Source organism: Phodopus roborovskii, unplaced genomic scaffold (assembly GCF_943737965.1).
Source record: "Phodopus roborovskii unplaced genomic scaffold, PHOROB, whole genome shotgun sequence".
NCBI lineage: Eukaryota > Metazoa > Chordata > Mammalia > Rodentia > Cricetidae > Phodopus > Phodopus roborovskii.
Window position 1 is genome coordinate 13,939,077 of NW_026126547.1, and position 21,094 is coordinate 13,960,170.

Consider the following 21,094-nt stretch of genomic DNA (forward strand, 5'->3'; position numbering starts at 1 on the left):
GGATTATTTTCCTTTATGGATATTTTGCCTGCATGCTCGTATGTGTATCATTCTAATATTATTAGAGCCCTTGGAACTGGGGTTATGGATAGTTGTGAGCCACTATGTGGGTACTGTGAATTGAACCGAGGTCCTCTGCAAGAGCACAAGTACTCTTAACTGATGAGCCATTTCTCCAGTGCCTAAGTAATCTTTTGTTGAGATCAGGCTATGCCCTACCGTAAGCCACTCCATATTGTTTCAAGTGGTGATTTTGCAAGCTGTGCATTGCCTTCCAGACTCCATTTCACAAGTGCCTTTGACACTGTTCCGAGGATGAAGGATAACTTTGCAATCGGTGGACACATGAATGGCACCATCTAGCCAGAACTGAACACATGGCAGACTGATGAATGATATTCCTGGGAGAGGAAAGGGGACCAGCCATTTATTGGGGTGAATGGAGGCTTAGAGGCACATGGGTGTGTTACAACTGTGTCAGGGAATCCATGCCCAGAAACTTATCAAGCAGACCAGACCAAGGGACTGGAGTAACTCTCACCTGAACCACATAAGCAAGTGGACACCTGCAGCACTGCAATGAAGATGGCTCTCACTAGCCTGTCACCTGACACCTGTAGTTAACCCTGGAGGCTTCAGCTTGGCTCCATATCTGCTACTGAAACAGCACACTTCATTGCCCACTGCTGTCCTGCTTGCTTATGTGGACCGCTGTCCATCTGTTGGTCCACCCCTTCATCAGGACCCACTCCTGCTCCTTTGCCTCTGCAGTTGGACTCCGAGCTTTGCTTTCACACCAGTGACCTCCTGTGGTGACTGCCATTGTAGCCTTTCTCAAGCTCCATTTTGTTCATTGTCTTAATGTTGGCTTCCCAGACCTATTTGAAGTCTTCAAAATGTCTTGCCTTTATATTTAAAGCCGTTCTGCAAATTCTCTTTACAATGTATAGATACACTCCCTGTGTGATGTGTAATGTGGGATCTGAGAGTGCTAAGTGGTTTGTTCCTGAAGAGAGTGGATACATATGATTACCCTTGGCAGTGAGGTGTATTAGGAGACAGGGCTTGAAGACCTTCCACTGACCTTCAGCTAGGAGAGCAATCAGAAACAGAATGTCAAGAACAGGGTAATGGGGCCTTAAAGGAAGAGAGGCTCCCCTGTAAACGTGGCGATACAGACAGCTGCCATGAACGGATGGCAAGGGAGGTGGGGAGGCCAGTCTGCAGAGAAACCCCATGAACAAATCTGATGTCTGTCAGTTTTCAGGGGCAGGGGGAGTTCTACACTGTGATTTAATATGGGATAGCATACACGCAGGGGGAGCTCTATACTGTGATTTAATATGGGATAGCATACACGCAGGGGGAGTTCTACACTGTGATTTAATGTGGGATAGCATACACGCAGGGGGAGCTCTATACTGTGATTTAATATGGGATAGCATACACGCAGGGGGAGTTCTACACTGTGATTTAATATGGGATAGCATACACACAGGGGGAGCTCTACACTGTGATTTAATATGGGATAGCATACACGCAGGGGGAGCTCTACACTGTGATTTAATGTGGGATAGCATACATGCAGGGGGAGCTCTACACTGTGATTTAATAGGGGATAGCATACACGCAGGGGGAGCTCTATACTGTGATTTAATGTGGGATAGCATACACGCAGGGGGAGCTCTATACTGTGATTTAATGTGGGATAGCATACACGCAGGGGGAGCTCTATACTGTGATTTAATGTGGGATAGCATACACACAGGGGGAGCTCTATACTGTGATTTAATGTGGGATAGCATACATGCAGGGGGAGCTCTACACTGTGATTTAATAGGGGATAGCATACACGCAGGGGGAGTTCTACACTGTGATTTAATGTGGGATAGCATACGCGCAGGGGGAGCTCTATACTGTGATTTAATGTGGGATAGCATACACGCAGGGGGAGCTCTACACTGTGATTTAATAGGGGATAGCATACACGCAGGGGGAGCTCTACACTGTGATTTAATGTGGGATAGCATACACGCAAGGGGAGCTCTACACTGTGATTTAATGTGGGATAGCATACACGCAGGGGGAGCTCTATACTGTGATTTAATAGGGGATAGCATACACGCAGGGGGAGCTCTATACTGTGATTTAATAGGGGATAGCATACACGCAGGGGGAGCTCTACACTGTGATTTAATGTGGGATAGCATACACGCAGGGGGAGCTCTATACTGTGATTTAATGTGGGATAGCATACACGCAGGGGGAGCTCTATACTGTGATTTAATGTGGGATAGCATACACGCAGGGGGAGCTCTACACTGTGATTTAATAGGGGATAGCATACACGCAGGGGGAGCTCTACACTGTGATTTAATAGGGGATAGCATACACGCAGGGGGAGCTCTATACTGTGATTTAATATGGGATAGCATACACGCAGGGGGAGCTCTATACTGTGATTTAATGTGGGATAGCATACACGCAGGGGGAGTTCTACACTGTGATTTAATGTGGGATAGCATACACGCAGGGGGAGCTCTATACTGTGATTTAATAGGGGATAGCATACACGCAGGGGGAGCTCTACACTGTGATTTAATGTGGGATAGCATACACGCAGGGGGAGCTCTATACTGTGATTTAATGTGGGATAGCATACACGCAGGGGGAGCTCTACACTGTGATTTAATGTGGGATAGCATACACGCAGGGGGAGCTCTATACTGTGATTTAATGTGGGATAGCATACACACAGGGGGAGCTCTACACTGTGATTTAATAGGGGATAGCATACACGACAAAGTGCATGGGGACCATAAGTTAAAGAGCTGTTAGCCCAGCATAGACAGCTATCTTAACCCTGTACCAGGGAGAGGGTTGGGGGTAAGGGCGGGATGATCTCATTTCCTAGAGTGATCACTGTCTTTAAGGAGTAAGCTGTAACCTAACCCAGCTAGGTTATTAAGATGACAATAAAAAACTCATGTTCTCCTTGGCTGGAGGTGGGTGGATCCACAATAGCTGGGGTATTGGGGCAAACTGCTGTCAATGAAACTGTCATGCCTTGTCAGTTGTTATTCAATAAATTTAACACTGAGGAAAGACCAGGAGTGTTCATTTGTTTCTGACATAGTGTACTTCCCACACCTTCACTGGTAATAAGCACAATGATGAAAAGGTAACATATTATGTTCTCATGCCTCACTGCCTCAAAACCAACTCTCTTAGTATTTTATCTCCAATAATTTTAGATCACAAACATTAATATTGTGGCATTTATTGACCATGAAATAGTAATAATCCTGTATTCTGCTATAAAGAATATAAGATAGAATATTATCTGCAATCTTCTTACGCCTAATTTTAAAACCAATTATCAGCAAAACCAAACCAACCTTTAAAGATTTAAAAATAAATGACTCATTTTAAGTAATGACATCTCTGAAACACAAGAGTATTGGGGCAAACTGGTTTTCTGAAGTTACTAAGTATCAGCTAGAAAGAGGCTGAGACCCTTCCACTTGAACATACTTTTATTTGGATCAGCACTAAAAGCATGATAGACTTTCACAGATCTCTACCACAATGCACATGATATTTAAAATACGCAGCTGTTCACAATTTGAGTATAGCATTATTACTGTTGGGGACTAGGCTCAAAGACGACATTTGGATTCCTCAGCTTTGGAGTATTTACTGACATCAACATGGTTGTCTAGTCATGCAGAGGAGAGAAATTCAAAAGCAGTTTCTTTTTCTTCTGCCAGTTCCTTTGCAGTAAGGTCCATTTTCTCGCGTGAGAAGTCATTAATAGGGAGGCCTTCAACGAACTTCCAGGACTTATTCTGTCAGAGAACAATTGCAAGAGATTCAGTTAGTCAAAGTGACCTTTCAGCAAGGGACAGCCTAGCTTCAAGTGACATCTCAAAGCACAATCAATTTAAAGTCTTAACTCTAATGAGCTAGTCAAAAAACAGAGTCCACTTTTAAAAACCCAGCCAGTCTCCTACATACTAGGCTAGAGCTGTTCCAGAACACATGGCATAGAACCCAACTCATAGTTATAGACCGTCCTCTGGTCCTAGCAGCAATATTGACAGCGTATGCAAAAAGTATCAGCCACCTCAAACACAGCTTCCTCCTTCTGCATGAATGCTCCCCTACAGAGACCTCTTACATTAGCAATCTGCCTCTTGTTCAGCTGTATATAATAAAGGGTCTGAGTTTCTGGGATACTGCAGGCATGATTTCATCAGGGTGCCTGACCCTTGCAATCCCAGCTTTCTGAATATGTCTGTGATTTCCTCATTCCCTCAGGTCAATCCCAAAGCTATGAATATCACAACACTTGGGTTTAAGACTCATTGAGTTTATAATGAAGTACACCATGATTATAATAAAGAACAATGTTCTAGTACTCTGTGAGTTTATGAGAAAATAAGATTCTCTTTATGGACACCATAGTTATTGTAATACCAAAGTGTTTAGTAGCAAGAGTTGAATCATGCTTCCAGATTAATTTTAGCATTTAATTAGTGACTTGGCAATAGAAAGGAATATCTACTTTAGGGATATATACATATGTATACATAAACACATACATATATATTACATTAATACACACACACACACACACATATATGTGTGTGTATGTGCTCGGGCCCTCCTCTTTCATGTCATCTCACCTTGATCACGACAGGGAACGAGTAGAGAAGGTCATCGGGAACACCATACGAGTTGCCATCAGAGATAACGCCCATTGACACGAACTCTCCCTGAAAAAGATTTACACTATCATGGCTCACACAGATTGGGTTACACAACCAATAACAAACTACAACGAAATCAGGTGACTTCCTTGACTGCGTGTCTACTACTGTTCGAGGAGCCACAGCAAGGCTGGCTCTGACACACCTTATCCACTCTTCCAGATCATGTGCCAAGTAGGTCATAGCTTCATCACTCTTATTTTCTTTTTCTAAGATTAAACATTTTTTATTTTATGTGTATGTATGTATCTGTGCATGCACGTGTGTGCACAGGTTCCTTGGAGCTGGAGTTACAGGTGGTCGTGAGCTTCCTGACATGGGTTCTGGGGACGAACTTGGGTCCTCTATTATAAGAGAAGCAAGCACTCCTAACTGCTTAGGAAGGTTAAGTAACATCAAGGAAATGATGTGAAGTGGCACAAATGCTCTTTTTATATTCTAGGACAAAACTGGAAGCCTCACCTCTGGGGTTCCAAACCAGATGTCTCTGATGTGGTCAGAGATGGCTTTTGCTGCAGACATTGCACTGGACAGTTTCCGAGCCTTGATGACAGCAGCACCACGCTGCTGCACAGTCTGGGTGAGGGCACAGAGAGACAGTGTTATCCCAGAATGACAGCAACATTCTCATCAGTCCCACATTTGCCCTTCAGTGAAAGGTCACTGTAACCATAGCTTACTGAGTTTCCTCTAGTGTTAATCTTACTATTCTAATTCAGTTATAAGCACCAGCCCTTTTTGGTTAAAAAAAAAAAAAAAAAAAAAAAAAAAAAAAAAAGTAGACATTCTATAGAATACGTGACAAACCCAGAGAACAGATCTTGGTGTAAACAAAACTAGATGATAACTGCCTTTTTTGCATGACCCAAAAGAACACATACAGTCTGAAGAGCAGCTGTGACACACCAGCTGTCCTCAAGGGTCACTCAAGGCCCCTGGCCAGACACTCAGCTCGGCAGTGTGGTTTGTCTGTCCCTGACTGACTGCTCAGAGGGCTCAGGCTCTTCTTACCGTGATGAACTCTCCCTTGAGCCAGCTGTCATCTTTTAGGGCTTCATACACACCAACTTCCTTTCCTTGCAATTTCACCTTAGCATGATTGACATCTGGATACTGAGTGGATGAGTGATTTCCCCAGATAATGACATTCTTTACATCATCAGCAGTTACACCGAGTTTAAGAGCAATCTAGTCCAATTTAAAACAAACACACCAGTTAGATAATTGATTTTTATTGAAAATTGTGACTTGTTTGACAGATGCTCCTAAGTAAAGGAAAAAAGTTTCTGAAACGTTAGAAAATACAACCTACATGGATTTGAAAAAAGGCAAATTTGGTGTCAACAACTATGAACTCTTTTGAAGCATTACAGTGTAGAACAGCTCAGAGTAGAGAGCACCCTGTAATTTGTGATTAGATCATCAGCATAGCAAGTTAAAAAACATTGATCAACAGCTCCTTAACACATGAATATGAACTTTGTTCCATTATTGCATGTCTGGGAGGCCAGCTTATCAATTGGGGTCAGATACTTTTAGTATATTCATCCTATTTTGGTGAAATGTTTGTTACACACAATATACAAATTAATTTTCAATTAATCTCAATTAGAGATACTGGTATAAGAAGGGGCTCATACTACCAAACTGTGACTGTCCCTATGTTATAGATTTGAGGACCAAAATGAGGAGGCTTCAGTTGGGACTTATGACAGAATGGTCACATTCTAATAAATTTATCAGAAGTGGGAAATATTCTAAGCTGAGATGCATTTAAGACACAGAACACAATGAATACAGCTTAGCATACTTTAAATACACAGCATTTGCACTATCCTATAGCTAAACAAAATCTGTTTGTGTACTCTTTTTATAACAAAATATTAATAAATTTATGAATAGTTGCACTAATATTTATACTTTGGGTAAAAACCCTGACTATACTAAGAACTTAAGAGCTCTTGACCCTTTAACATCAGCTTTAACTATTCAAAAACAAGGTCATCTGCCTGCAGGCTTCTCTTCACTGCAGGCCCCTTAGGGCCCTTACTTTGTTTGTTATGTACCTTTGGTCTCTTACTCCTCTGATCTCTTGAGCTAATAGTCCTCTGGGCAACAAAGGACAGAAGTTCTGTGCCCAGCAGATGTTGCTTTTGAATGTCAGTCATGTCAGAACTAGTGAAATTAATACAAACAACGGATAATACTTTTTGCTTCCTTAGGCAAACTTTCAAGTCTGTCATACAGATCTGTTAAATTGTTGACTAATTCTCCAGTCCTTGTGATTTTCTTCTCCCTGACAGCAATGCACTGTCAAATCATCTTGTGTGTACATACATCTAGTGCAGTGATTCACATACACAGAGAGTTTACAGGTGACAAATCAGTCAGTAGGTAACTAAAGCTTTGAGGTTTTGAACAAATCATGGAGGGCTTGTCACAATTCATGAATTGTTGGACTTAATTACTTCTTATTTGGAATAGCATCGTCTCTAACAGGAAGAAAATACTTCAGAAGTTTCTGATGGCTCTTTCTCAGTGTGCCAGACTGAAACCACCTAGCCAAGGGCTTGTGAGTAACAGACTGTGTGACAAACATGATGCACCATGAAAATTTCACTCTTAGTTCATTCATGACTTTTGCCCCAACAAGAGAAACTGTTTCATGGACTGGGACAAAGTGCCATTCTGTGATACTTGGGGAAGCAAAACAGTCCAACTTCTGCTTCTACTAAATCAGATGATGGAGGTGGCTTGTCAGCATCATTTCACCCATTTCCCTTTGGAACTAAGTAAGGTCAGCCCACTTCTACAAGTGCAGCAAATCTCTCTTCCCTTATAACTGTCCTTCATGTCAAATTGTCCTCCATCTGGATCCTACCCCTCCCCAGTCACCACACTGCCTACAGCCCAAAGCATCTCATCAAATATTTAATAACTGTCTAAGTTAACTGCGAAGTTGGAGAAGATATTTATGGTATGAGCCTTTGAACTTTAGGCTTTTTAACTCTTCATAATAAAAACAATAATAGCAGCAAATCTTTACTGTGTTTTATTATGTAATACTATCATGGCAAGGACTAGTAAAATGTATTTAGTTTACTTAATACCGCTGTATATAATACATGCAAGGGTTTTGTTTATATCTAGGTAAATATAGAAGGCTCCATCATTTGTTAGTTCTGTAACTGGGCAGTCTCCCTGATCTCTCTGGGTCTCAAGTTTCTTAGCTGTGAAACAAGTACAATAAAAGCCTCTCACAGTTACCACCACAGTTAAAAGCGACATACAAAGCATCAATCTTGTAGTAAAGCTAACAAATGTAAATTACTTTATTGGATATTTCAGAGCTTTTGAAGGAGTCAACTCTTAGTGTAAATGTTTTTTTCCACTTTAAACTCATATCATTTTCTATTTAAAAAATAATTCTCTAAAAACTAACATAATAAATAGCACAACTCCCACAGAACTATACCGAAGCAGAGACAGGTGGCTGAAGAAGGTTGGACACAGCAGTGCTATAGAAAAGGAACTCCAACTTCATCATAACTTAGGAACAGAGAAAGCTGCAGAAGCTAGCCTGAATAAGCAACTTAGCTCCCAATGTTTTAAAAAGCTGTTATTGATATCCTAGTAACTGACCCTTTGACATCTTATCTAAGTCTCCAAGAGGGAATAACTTGATAATTTTAATAATTGCATTACAATATTTTAAAAGATTAATATTGAATATTAAATCTAAAATTAAAATCTAATTTTGACTGCTGCAGAGAAAAAATGGAGCATAAACATCACTAAAATCTTTTGTTTCATAAGGTTCACATAGGACATGATTAAACTAAATTATGTGCCATGTGTTATTTCATTTGTAACTTTGTGTTTTGTTTTGTTTTAACAACCCAACCAAAGTCCCTCCCTCCTGTAGTCCCAGTTCTCCCCTCTTCCCCCCACCCACTCCTTCTTCACGGATACCAGCCAGTCATGGTTTATCAAGTTGCAGTGAGACTAGGCCTTCCTCTTCTGTTAAGGCTGGAGGAGGCAATCTGGTAGGAGGAAAGAGTCCCCAAAGCAGGCAATGGAGTCAGAGAACACCTGCTCTCACTGTGGAGTCTCATGTGAAGATCAAATTACACAGCTGTCACATCTGCAGAGGGCCTAGGCCTGTCCCATGCAGGCTCCCTGGTTGTTGGTTCTATGGGATTTCTTGTGGTGCTCTTAACTCCACAGGACCCTACACTCCCCTCTCCTTCCCAGAGCTCTGCCCAACGTTTGGCTGTGGGCCTGCATTTGTTTCCACCAGCTGCTGGGTGAAGCCTCTCTGATTACAGCTGGGCTAGGCACCAACTGGTTCTCACTGGTATGGCCTGCCTTGCAACTAATTATAACAAGGCAACATTAGCAACTGTATTGAATTATAACTGGTATACACACACGTCAGTTATAGCTGATACACACACACACACACACACACACACACAAAATTAGTTCACAATTGGTGAAACGATTAAGATAAAGTAAGGAGGAAGGCCAGCCTATGGTCTTTAGAGAATAAAATTCAAAGATTCTCCAACTTTTAACTTAAACAGAGTAATAGCTTTTCTGCTCAACAAAAGCAACAAACACACAAACCAAAATTTAATTATTTTAAAATTTAAAACAAGAAAAAGGCTTCAAAGCCAAGTTTTAAAAGCCATTTTTCTTACCTGAGATTTTGCTCGGTTGTGGTCCAAGCGAGTCAGGCAACTGAAGTTCTCCTTGGGGATCGACGGGGCTGACTTGGAGGCGGTCAGGCAGTTTGTGTTGGCTGGGTTCCCCACAACAATGACCTGGGTGGGTGGGGGGGCACAAAGACACACGGTCCACACACCTGTCTTAGAACTGGACTAAACATGTCTAACAGGCACCTATAAATCAGATTTCTATGACATACATACATGTCAGTTCCCAGCTGGCAAAATCTACAACCTAAGGGACACATCTCTATGTTTTACTATGGAGACAGGTCATTCATCTATTTACCATTAAAAGCAAGAAATCTAAAGTGTCATCTCATAGTTTGAATCATTTTTTTTTTTTTTTTTTAGACAGGATTTCTCTATGTAGCCCTGGTTGTCTAGGAACCCTCTGTGTAGATCAGGCTGGCCTCAAACTCACAGATATCCACCTGCCTCTGACTCTTGAGTGATGGGACTAAAGGTGTATACCACCATTGCCGACCATAAAAAAATTTTTAAAGTGTTTTTTAGGAAATCAAATTTTCTTTGTGAATTAAGTGTCTCTTAAACTGGTTTCATCAGAATTACCTGGACTATTTGTCAAAATATGGAATGTCTTCAAACCTCTAAATCTAATAAATCAAAGATACACATACATCTTTTTTTGGCTCCTGTGAGCACTAATTGCCTCTGAGTATGTGAATATTTCCCACAACAAAGACTTCTTTGTTTGCAGAGGTGAAATTACCATGTAAACAGAAATGTAAATCCCAAATAGGCCAGATTTTGCAGTCTGAATACCTCTGTACTCTTACCAAGAGATCTGTGTGTTCCTAATATTTTTTATTTTTTGTTAATGATTACAGAGAAAAGATAAATATTTAAAAAGAAATTTCCAGAAAGCAAAACTGTAGGTAACTATGACATATTATAGGAGAGAGAGAGAACATAAAAGAGAGAGCCATTATTGGTTTGAAGAGAAAACTGAACCTAAAGAAAGGTCTAGAGACCTACAAGACTGCTGCCAACTAACAATTTGAACAACCGTGGAAAGGCTACCATAAATGCCCTTCCCGGATAGTGAGATCAACAACTAACTTATCCACCACCATGGAGCCCTCATCTAGTACCTGTTGGAAACAGAGGCAAACACCCATACATAAACACTAGTCGAACTAGAATCCAGATGCAGAGGGAGAGGACAAGACCAGGTTTCAGAAACACATAGAGACAGCTGACCTGAACAAGGAGGAGTTAACGGCCCCCAGACTGATAGCTGGGAATCCAGCATGGGACTGACTCAGATCCCCTGAATATGGGTCTCAGCCAGAAGGACTGAGCAGTCTAAGGGACCTCAGACAGTAGAACAAGGATGTATTCCTGGTGCACAAAAGGACCTTGCGGACACATTCCCCATGGAGGGATACTGCCTTAACCTAGAGACAGGAGAGAAGTCCTAGTCCCTACTTCAAATGACTTGACAGATCTACATGACCCCACCTGGATGGCATTGCCCTACATGTGGAATTGGGGAGGGAGGATGGGAGGGGAGGATGGTCAGGGTGCATGTGAGGGGGCAGAGAGGGTAAGAGGGAGGAAGGAAGAGGGAACTGGGATTGACATGTAAAATAAAAAAAATAAATAAATAAAAAGTAGGTAACTCCTAAAAAACGGTTTTGGAGCTGGGTGGTGGTTGCACATGCCAATGATCCCAGCACTCAGGAGGCACAGGCAGGTGGATCTCTGTGAGTTCGATTCTAGTCTGGCCTACAATGTGAGTTCAAGGACAACCAGAGACCATCTCAGAAAAACAACAAAGACCCAAGAGTGGTTTTGGAAAATTAACCCAAATTTATAATGAATACAAATACCTACGGAGATAGAAGAGGGAGTCATGCCAAGCCAGTTCAAGAGACGAACTGTGACAATTCTATCTGGGAGATATGAACACTCAGAAGCTGCATTTCCTGTGACTGAGAACAAAAGGCATTTAGCTGCCATCTTCCAAAACACACACATGCATCTAAAGTTCTCAGTAAGTTCCCACAGCACAGGCACAAGGAAAGTGTCTTCTCAGCAACCTTTGTATAAACTGGAAACAAACACAACAGTCTTCTGGCATTTAAACATCAAAAAGACAAGTTTGAAAATGCAAATAAGAAAAACTGCCCTGAGACTCTCTGTGAGTTCAAGGCCAGCCTGGTCTACAGAGTAAGTTCCAGAACAGCCAGGACTGTTTCACAGAGAAACCCTGTCTGGAAAAACAACAACAATAAAAAAATCCATCCATCCACAATAAAAACAAAACAAAACAGAAAGACAGACAGACAGAAAGATGCCCAGTAAAATATGCTGCTAGTTACCTTAACTGATTTCTTGGCATATTTGTCCAAGGCAGCACCCTGGGCTTTAAAGATTTTGACATTTGCTTTCAGTAGGTCTTTCCTCTCCATGCCTTCCCTTCTTGGCATGGAGCCCACAAGGACAGCCACATCCAGGTCTTTGAAGGCAACCTCTTCTTTGTCTGTTGCAATGATATCTGTGGACATGGCAAAAAACATACAGAGTTATTTAAATGCCCAAATTTTCCTTTTCATATTGGATATACTTATTCTTTTATAAACTGTGGTAAATGTTTGTTTTTATAGTTCACATTGCTAGACTTTTCAGAGGAGATATGTGTGTATACACATACATACATACATACATACATACATACATACATACATACCATTTAGCCCCTGTAAGAACACAGGAGAAATTCAGCAATTATTTTGTATTTCTTACATCAATAATTACCTCAATTAAAATAGCTCTATAGCTTTTATCAGTTACATAATTATGTAGGATAAAGAGCCTTTGGAAACAGCATTTGTTTTTTTCATTTAGTACCACAGATAACACAAAAGAGAAACCAATTCACCTACCTTCAGATTGTAATCACTTCAAGGTTTAAGATACCAACTACAAGGTTTAAGATTAAAAAATGTTTACTGGGGCATATTGTACCAGGAATAATGCTAAGGATTGTATTCTACCAAACATAATCTTCACATTTCACAGATGAAGAACTAAGGTATAAGGAAATTAGTGCCACTATGATAAGATAGGGAGGTCGGTCCAGGGTTCAACTAGAATGCCACATTGTAAATCTGACAAACACATATAACTTTTTTTTTTTTTTTTTTTTTTTTTTAAATCAAGGAGCATGCAATGCTGCTTTCCTTTGAGTGTATTAAAAAGACCATGGCAAGAGTCAGCATTTCTACATGTAAAGTCTTAGGCCAGTAAACACATGTCAGTCAGTTTGCCGCGTCCCCAAAGGCAGGAACATGAGAAGAATAAAGGGTACCTGCCTTCTTTTTCCAGCCATACATCCTTTGTCAAGCCTGCCCTTCCCTGCCACATTTATAGCAGCCCAAGGAAACACTGGTCCATTAGTGAGAGCAGAAGGAATCAACAGGAAAGGGCTGTGATTAAGGAAAAGGAGCCAGCAGAAAAAACCTGACACAACCAGGTATTCCTTTAGAATCTACAGTTTAGAGCCACACGACCAAATGATCTGGACAGGAGAGTCTCTCTTCTAGGAAATGCCTGACTAGACATAGATTCCTGTTTTCTTTCAAGGTACACAATACCAAGAATGGTTTACCTATCTCAACCCAGTGCTTGGCAAATGAAAGGGGACATATATGAGGGACCAATTAATGCCTAGAGCAGCACACAGCCCTGGAGAACATCCTTTGGGAAGGAAAATGTTCTGTTACAGGATGTGACTATCACTTCTAAATAGATTTCAAATAACAGCACAGTGCAAACAACTTGGAGGAATAATCCTTGAACATATTAAATCTAATTATCTGTAGATGTGAGAGAAAACAAGCCCTTGCCAATGACTGCTTGACTGCTTCTTGCTTTTGCCCTTATTTATTCTTGGTATTCATGTTAAAAAGTAGTGTAGTTGGAGCGGCGCACGTGTGCTGGCTGGGGAAGCGGTCCCGTGGCGATGGACGCCTTGGATAAAGTCGTAAAACCTAAAACAAAAAGGGCTAAGAGATTCCTTGAGAAGAGGGAACCAAAAGTCAGTGAAAACACCAAGAATGCCATGTTGATTAAAGGGGGAAATGCCAATGCAACCGTGACACAAGTGCTCAGAGACGTGTATGCACTGAAGAAACCATTCGGAGTTCTGTATAAAAAGAAAAATATTACAAGACCGTTTGAGGATCAGACATCACTGGAATTCTTTTCAAAGAAGTCAGACTGTTCTTTATTCATGTTTGGCTCCCATAAAAAGAAGAGGCCAAATAATCTAGTAATAGGTCGTATGTATGACTACCATGTGTTGGATATGATTGAACTAGGTATTGAGAAATTTGTGTCTCTAAAAGATATTAAGACTAGTAAGTCCCCCGAGGGAACAAAACCCATGTTGATATTCACTGGTGATGATTTTGATGTAACAGAAGACTACAGAAGATTAAAAAATCTTAGTGATTTCTTCAGAGGCCCCACAGTGTCCAACGTCCGACTGGCTGGACTGGTATGTTCTGCATTTTACTGCCCTGAACGGGAAGGTTTACTTTCAAAGCTATAAGCTGCTGTTGAAGAAATCTGGTTGCAGAACACCATGAATTGAACTGGAAGAGATGGGACCATCGATGGATCTGGTTCTGAGGAGGACACACTTAGCATCAGATGACCTTTATAAATTGTCCATGAAAACGCCCAAAGCTCTCAAGCCAAAGAGGAGAAAGAATATCTCCCAGGATACTTTTGGTACAACTTTTGGAAGGATTCATATGCAGAAGCAAGACCTAAGCAAACTACAGACCAGGAAAATGAAGGGGTTGAGGAAACGACCTGCAGAGACAGGGTCAGAAGACCAGAGGAAAAAAAATCAAAGAGAATTAGGAGAAATTAGTGGAAACTAACGGACGGGGCCACGTTTTTGGAATTTGTTTTTATGTGGAGGGTTTTAGAGGGGTGGAGTGTGACAAGACCTCACACTGTAGCCCAGGCTAGCCCCAGCCTCTCAAGTGCTGCAGTTACAGGCGTACACCACCATACCCAGCACATTGTATATTTCTGTAACATAAATTATTAAAGTTTTTAAAATTAAAAAAAAGCAGTATAGTTAAAAAAAATTGTGAAACAATTTCTAATTGACATTCTTTAATAAGGATCAAAAAAAAAAAAATAGCCTTCAGTAAGATACAAAGTACCAAATAATCTGTTTTCTCTGACTCCTCTACTACTCCTCTACTCACCTTTCAGAAGAGGCAGGGCACAATCTTGCAGTTCCATCAGGACGCCGTCCAGAACACTCATCATGGGGGTGATATCCAGCAGCACAAGAATGATAGGCTGTCAGAGAGCAAGGACAGCAGCATCGGTGTAGGGCATGGCACCAAAAGCAGGGACGGCAGTGTCCATGTAGGGTATGGCATTCACGCTCACACAATGTCCCGCCCCAGCTGTTTGCATGTATTTAGTGTCCACTAATTAGCCATAATTTGGAACGGAGATGCCATAGCTTGCTTTTATTAGTGGTTATAGTATTGATTTCATTTTAGATAGCTAAAATATCTGACATGAAGGGAAAATTCAACTATTTGCAGTCCAAGAGAAAGAATACTTTAGAAAAGGATTTTATTGTACAGAAATCATACTTGGGGGTGCCTATTTCCTGTGAGGTACATTTTTCATCTGATTATTTTTGGTTCAAAACACCATCAGTGGAGAGGAAGGCCAGATTCAACAAGTTTTTCACAGGACTCTCCCTCCCTTACAGTTACTCTCATCAGTGACACACTGACTATTACCTGCTGCTTGTACTAAGCTGAGTAAACACATCAGGTGTTAGAACTTTGATTTCAAGTTATTTTCAGTGCCCGCAGGGTAGCCTATAAACATCTTACTAGCTTCTACATACAAAAAAGGTCTTATTACAGTTATTAGGACTGCCTACTCAGTCACCATTTGCAACTAGATACAGAACTTGATTAAGAACATTCTTTTACTACAATGCCAAGGTTTATAGACATGCCCCTACCTGGTCTTTACCGAAGACAGATCCATTTCCAATACCGTACAACAGTGAATATGCAATCTGGCCAGCTGCTCCAGTCACAAGGACTCTGATTGGTTCCGACTGTAATGAAAAAGACGAAAGCATAGCTTATTAAAGTATAGGTTTAATAAGGCAATGTGTGCTTTAAAAAAGCAAGCATGAGACCTTCAAGTCTCTTCCTGACTAGCGTAGAAGCTAACTTATAGGCTTATTTTCAGTAAAGGCAGCATGTACAAATGAACCAAGCAACTTACCAAGTGTGCCTTTCACTGGCACACTTGGGAAGAGTTCTTTAACTTTTACTAAATGGGAGCAAAGAGCACAGAACTAGATTTACTTATGTAATCACATCTATGGGGACATTTTGCCAAAAACTAGGCCCACAATGTCATATCCATATTATGAGGTAATTATAAGCCCTGGCAGGTCAGAGGAGCCCCACAGATCCCGACTCCACCTCATTAGAATCTTGCACACTAGGAAAACACTGATTAAAACTCTCCCGTTAAACCTAGGTTTAATAAAACAATACTGCTTTGACTTAACTACCCAAAGAGCAAAAGCAACATTGTACTTAATTTAGAGGCAGGGTCTCCTCATGTAGATCAGGCTGGTCTTAAACTCACAGAAATACACCTACCTCTACCCTACATCCCCAGTGCTGACATTAAAGGTGTGCACTACTATTCCCAATGTTAAGCCTTTATTTTAAAAACTGTATTTATTTAAAGTATATTGGGTGGCGTATACCTGACACAGCATGCTACAACTTGTGGGGGTCGTTTTTTCCTTCTGTTATATGGGTCCTGGGGATTGAACTCAGCAAGTGCCCTTTACCCACTGAGCCATCTTGCTGATCCAAGCCTTTAAAACATTTTTTTTAAAGGAGATAATTATTAGTATCTGGAATATAATAAATTTTAGTATTAAATATTGCACTAAATCATAACAGCAATAGCTGGCAATCTGATTCCAAGGGAAAATTATGTTTTAAAAGAATGAAGAGAAACCATGGAAAAAGTACAATGGTTATATAATAGAAAAAAAAAAAAAAAAAGAGCAGCTCTACAGGCTAAGAGACTTTGAATAAAATAAGATATGCAGACTAAAATAACAACTGTATTCAAAATGAGGGCTGAGTAATGGAAAGTTTAAATTAAGCTCAGAGAATTTATAGAATAGAATCAAGATAAACTGTTCTCTTCCTTGACAACACTGAGCACTGTACTTGTACTTTGTGTCTCCCTGGTCCCCCCTGACCCACTGAATTGACTGGGCATAGAAACATTTGGTTTCTTTCTATTTTTAGAACAGCATCCTCTAGGTGAGTCATCTGTCTGAGGTGGAAAGATGCATGGCCTGCAACCAACAGCACTCAGGGACATGGTCCCCACCAATGTCCAAAAAGGAAATTCAGGAAATAAGTATTAATTGTTACAAGAAATAAATTTGATCATGGTAGATTTTACTTGCATTTCTTCCTTAAAAACATGCTCAGGATAGGAGTAGAAAAATATAATCAAAGAAAAAAACCTCAGAAAGCTATGGAGAAAATTCTCCTTGATTCCTAGATTTCTCCCCTATTTTTCCACATCTTTAGATATATTAAACCTAATGTCTACATAAGCCAATTTTAATAAAAAATATGTATTTATATTATTATGTACTTAATAAAACATGATTTATGTCCAAAGTAATAGTACACATTATTCTAAATGGCTACTTTCTGCTATGCACATCTCTACGATACTTGTGTTCTGAAATGCCATTATTGGGAACCATTACTATTATAGACCTGTATATACACACACATGCACACACACACACACACACACACACACACACACACATATATATATATATATGCACATATATTTATATTTCACCTTGTCATCTTTCCTTTCTCCTTGAAATTGAGAAATGAGAAGGGAGAACCTAGTTCCCTCTTTTGGGGACTTTGTCTATTTCATCTTGCTACAATCTGAATTTGATTCATTGCTACATCTCAAGTGATAGATAAAAATAGGTGCACAGCTAGAACTCTGGTACTTGCTTAAGAAATAGCTGGGTCATGTAAATATTGCTACCATAAAGACTGAAATGTACACAATTGGAAGCAAATTGAATATACGTTAAAAAAGTAAAGATACTTTATTCATATATATGTTTATTGAGAAGGCTGGAAACTGAGGGGCCTTATTTCAGCTGTAATAAGCAAAGCTATGTCAAAAATTCTAAATCTTTTATTAAACTTACTTCAGTGTATGGGTGGAGCAACACCATGGACATTTCCTCTGAGAGTCCTACAGCCTGCAGTAACATATTTACATGTCTGTCACTTAGCTAGACTGTTCCCCTGAGAGCAGTTTGCCTTTGATTAAAATTTGTACTCTTCATACAGGTCTCAACATATATTTACTGAATGAATAATGTTAAGGGTAAAGCTAATGGGTAGAGATAAAACAAAAACAAAGCTACACTGGTTTCTAGGCATGGTAGCACATGCCTGCAACCCTAGGCTGGGGGGTGTACATGAAAGTCATGAGTTCCAAGAGTGAGGCCAGCGTGGGCTACATGAGACCCTGCCTCAAAACCAAACAGCAAAAGGCCATTACCACCCCCTCTCCATTTGAGTTTAACAGTGTAAAGCAAGCAGGGGTAAGAGATAAGGGGGAGCTGGGAGGTGGTGGTGCACATCAGGGAGGTCAGCTTAGTCTACGGAGAGTTCTAGAATAGCCAAGGCTACAAAGAGAAAACCTGACTTGGGGAGAAAAAAAGAAAAGAAATGAGGGAGAAAGTGCTGATCACATCTATATAGTTTAAACTTCCAGAAAGTCTAGTTGATGGTTAGAACAGATGTGTTCCCAGTGATCAGTCTGCAGTGAAGAGATGATGCCCAACTAATCAACAGTTGATTCTACTTAGCGGGTTCTTCTGTCTGGGCAATTCCATATTACCTTTGTATCTGATGATGAAATAGGCAAAGGAAACACCAGTTTGATTCTTATTGCTCTCCTGAGACTTTAGTTGGAAAGCAGGAGGGTAGGAGAGTCCCACTGACTTCCCACAATGCAACAGTCCCAATGCAGGTTTCTATTCTTTGCTCAGATATCTGGGCTTTCTGCCAAAATCCAAAAAGGAACGGCTTTTTTGGCAGGGCATTAACGACCTTCCTGAAGATACAGGCTGCCTTAAAAATGTACTATTATTCAGTTGAAAAGCTTCAATTTTTGTTTCCCCTGTTATTCCACAGAATAACATTCCTTTTTTGACTTTCTAGTTTACATGTATTACTGTAATACAGAAGAGAAGCAGTGTTATTCAGATTCCTCCAGATATTCTTAGGTCATTCTCTTATGGTTAGTGGCAAAGATAAAAAATGCTTTTGATTGACTTATAAAACAAGACCTTTTATTTATGAGTCAGGATTGGTCTCTCTGGAACTCGGTATGTAGAGCAGGCTGGTTTTGAAATCACAGACTTCCCCCTGTATCTGTCTTCTAAGAGCTGTGATTTAAGGAATGCACCACCACCCTGAGTGGAACAACAGCTTTTTTCTAAGTCAGCAATTTGCTCACATACTCTTCCCAAGAAAGCCTGTTATACTAACGACTCCTGGCGTTACAAAAGAAGATCTGAATCACACTGCAACACGATAGAACTCTTCTACCTGGACCATCTTATATCATCTGGAACTGTACAGGGGCTCTGGATCAACATGACCTTGGGAAATTGATGACCTTGCTAGGCTGCTTTGAGATTAGATAAAATAATCTCCAAATTCCCTTTAAACTTCAGAATTCCAATATTCTGAACGACGAGGAATAAAGCTATCTGATATTACAATTATGGGTTTGTATCTTCTCCGGTAACTTCTGCTACTGACATTACAGAGTGACTTGCTAAATGTACAATGTAGTCAAGGTAAAATGGGAAGAGTAAGTGCTCCCAGAAGCACATCCTGTGACCTTGAGAGACTCACATTCTGGGTCTCAAAATCTAACTTTCAGTATTTTAAGCGCGGTTTTGGTTAAGATGATTTAAAAAAGGTTTTCATTTAGATCTAAAATGTTAAAGTCTGAAGTTCTTTGATAATTACCCCCATTTTATGACTAAAATCATTACAGCAGAAACCGCCTAAGCCATAATTTAAATAACTACTCATGTGCCAATATAACTAGAAAACAATGACCGAGAATTAGTAGTTGTCCTCTTGGGGTCTCTTATAGATGTCGAGGGAGTTTTTGTCCTTGCTTTGAAACAAGTCTTTTCAGTCTCTGCGAAATTTCCAATTCGTCCAAATTACTTTCTCACACTCGAGATTAAAGGAGAAAAACTATTTTCAAAATATAAATTCCAAAGCACGGCTGCAAATTCCAGTCAGGTGGTTAATGTCACCTTCAAACAGCACGCAGATTATTCCTACGTCAGAGTTCCTTCAACCTCCCCCCCCCCTTCGGCTGGGACAAGATAGGAAGATCCAGCGACCTAGAGCTTCAGCAAGATGGTTGCGTTAGATCTCCAAGTAGGTATTCCGCAATACATGGCAGAATAGCAAAGAATATCCGCGCTAATTGGTTAGCGATGCTAACGAGTCCTGGCATTACAAAAGAAGATCAAGAATAGGTTTTTCAGTAACATTTTTTTTTCTTTGAAATTAGATTTGGAGGAAACATGAAAACTGGGGTCATAACCTAGAGCATTACCTAACTCAACACTACAGGCCTACTAACCTTCCAGGAGCTTAAGGGGCAAAATACAGGTTAGGACCCAATTCATTCCCTCCCATCAACTCTCATCCCCGTCGGATGACAAAATTGTCCCTCAGCCATGCGTCAGGATTGAGACGAGCCTCTCCCAGGACAACGACTTCTCTAGAGCTTTAAGAGCCCCCAGATGGAAGCGAACCCCTTTCCAATTACTGGATTACTGCGACAGTCCGCGGGGATGAGTCGGGTTTTGCAAACCGCGCGAAGGACAGCGCTCGGCATTACTGCTTCTCTAAAGCGCGTCAAGCGCAGGAAGAGGCCGACAGGCCCGAGCAGCTGCAGGATCCAGGAGCCCACACTCACCATTATTGAGAACTGCGAGGGCGACTTCTGCACCTGCAAAGGCTGTCTTCTGGAGTCAGGTCACCTCTACAGCGGAACCGACTCTGGCAGTGAGCGCTACGCTCGCCTGGAAAGGTTTGGCTGCATAGCCCCGCACTTTCTGGGAAATGTAGTTCATCAGGCGGGGCTGTGGCGCCCATCCCCGTGCATTCCTCCAGGGAGAAACTACAATTCCCGAAAGCCCCTTCTTTCTGTTCGCTTCGCGGACTGCAAAGTAGTCCCGGGGGTTGAGCCTCTGGGATTGGAGGACGTCCGTGAGCGGAGGGTTTGTGCTGAGGTTGAAACGCCTGACTGATGGCGCTCAGCAATTGGCGGGAGGGGAGGCGTTAACTCGAGGGAGGAGAAACCCCTGAGCTACAGCACCCGTAGCTCCACCGAGACTCCATCCTCCCCCAAGGCTAAACAAGGGAGGTTGAAACCTTA

General features: G+C 41.0%; 2 protein-coding genes and 1 pseudogene across 2 annotated transcripts in view; 2 read left to right on the plus strand and 1 right to left on the minus strand.

The window, feature by feature from the left end:
• Positions 1 to 3,524: 3,524 nt before the first annotated feature.
• Mdh1 (malate dehydrogenase 1) lies at positions 3,525 to 20,701 on the minus strand. The gene is made up of 9 exons (XM_051200644.1): positions 20,633 to 20,701; positions 15,543 to 15,641; positions 14,758 to 14,854; positions 11,851 to 12,026; positions 9,476 to 9,598; positions 5,784 to 5,960; positions 5,235 to 5,348; positions 4,689 to 4,778; positions 3,525 to 3,848 (listed from the first exon to the last, which is right to left on the minus strand). The coding sequence occupies exons 1-9, from the start codon at positions 20,633 to 20,635 to the stop codon at positions 3,723 to 3,725; spliced, it is 1,005 nt and encodes a 334-aa protein (XP_051056601.1). The 5' UTR covers positions 20,636 to 20,701; the 3' UTR covers positions 3,525 to 3,722.
• On the plus strand, positions 13,488 to 14,411 carry LOC127233969 (ribosome production factor 2 homolog; annotated as a pseudogene).
• Wdpcp (WD repeat containing planar cell polarity effector) overlaps positions 20,043 to 21,094 on the plus strand; it is a 268,385-nt gene continuing 267,333 nt past the window's right edge. Inside the window, exon 1 of the mRNA XM_051200567.1 lies at positions 20,043 to 20,085. The gene's annotated coding sequence lies outside the window, so the exon portion shown is untranslated. The remainder of the gene's footprint in view (positions 20,086 to 21,094) is intronic.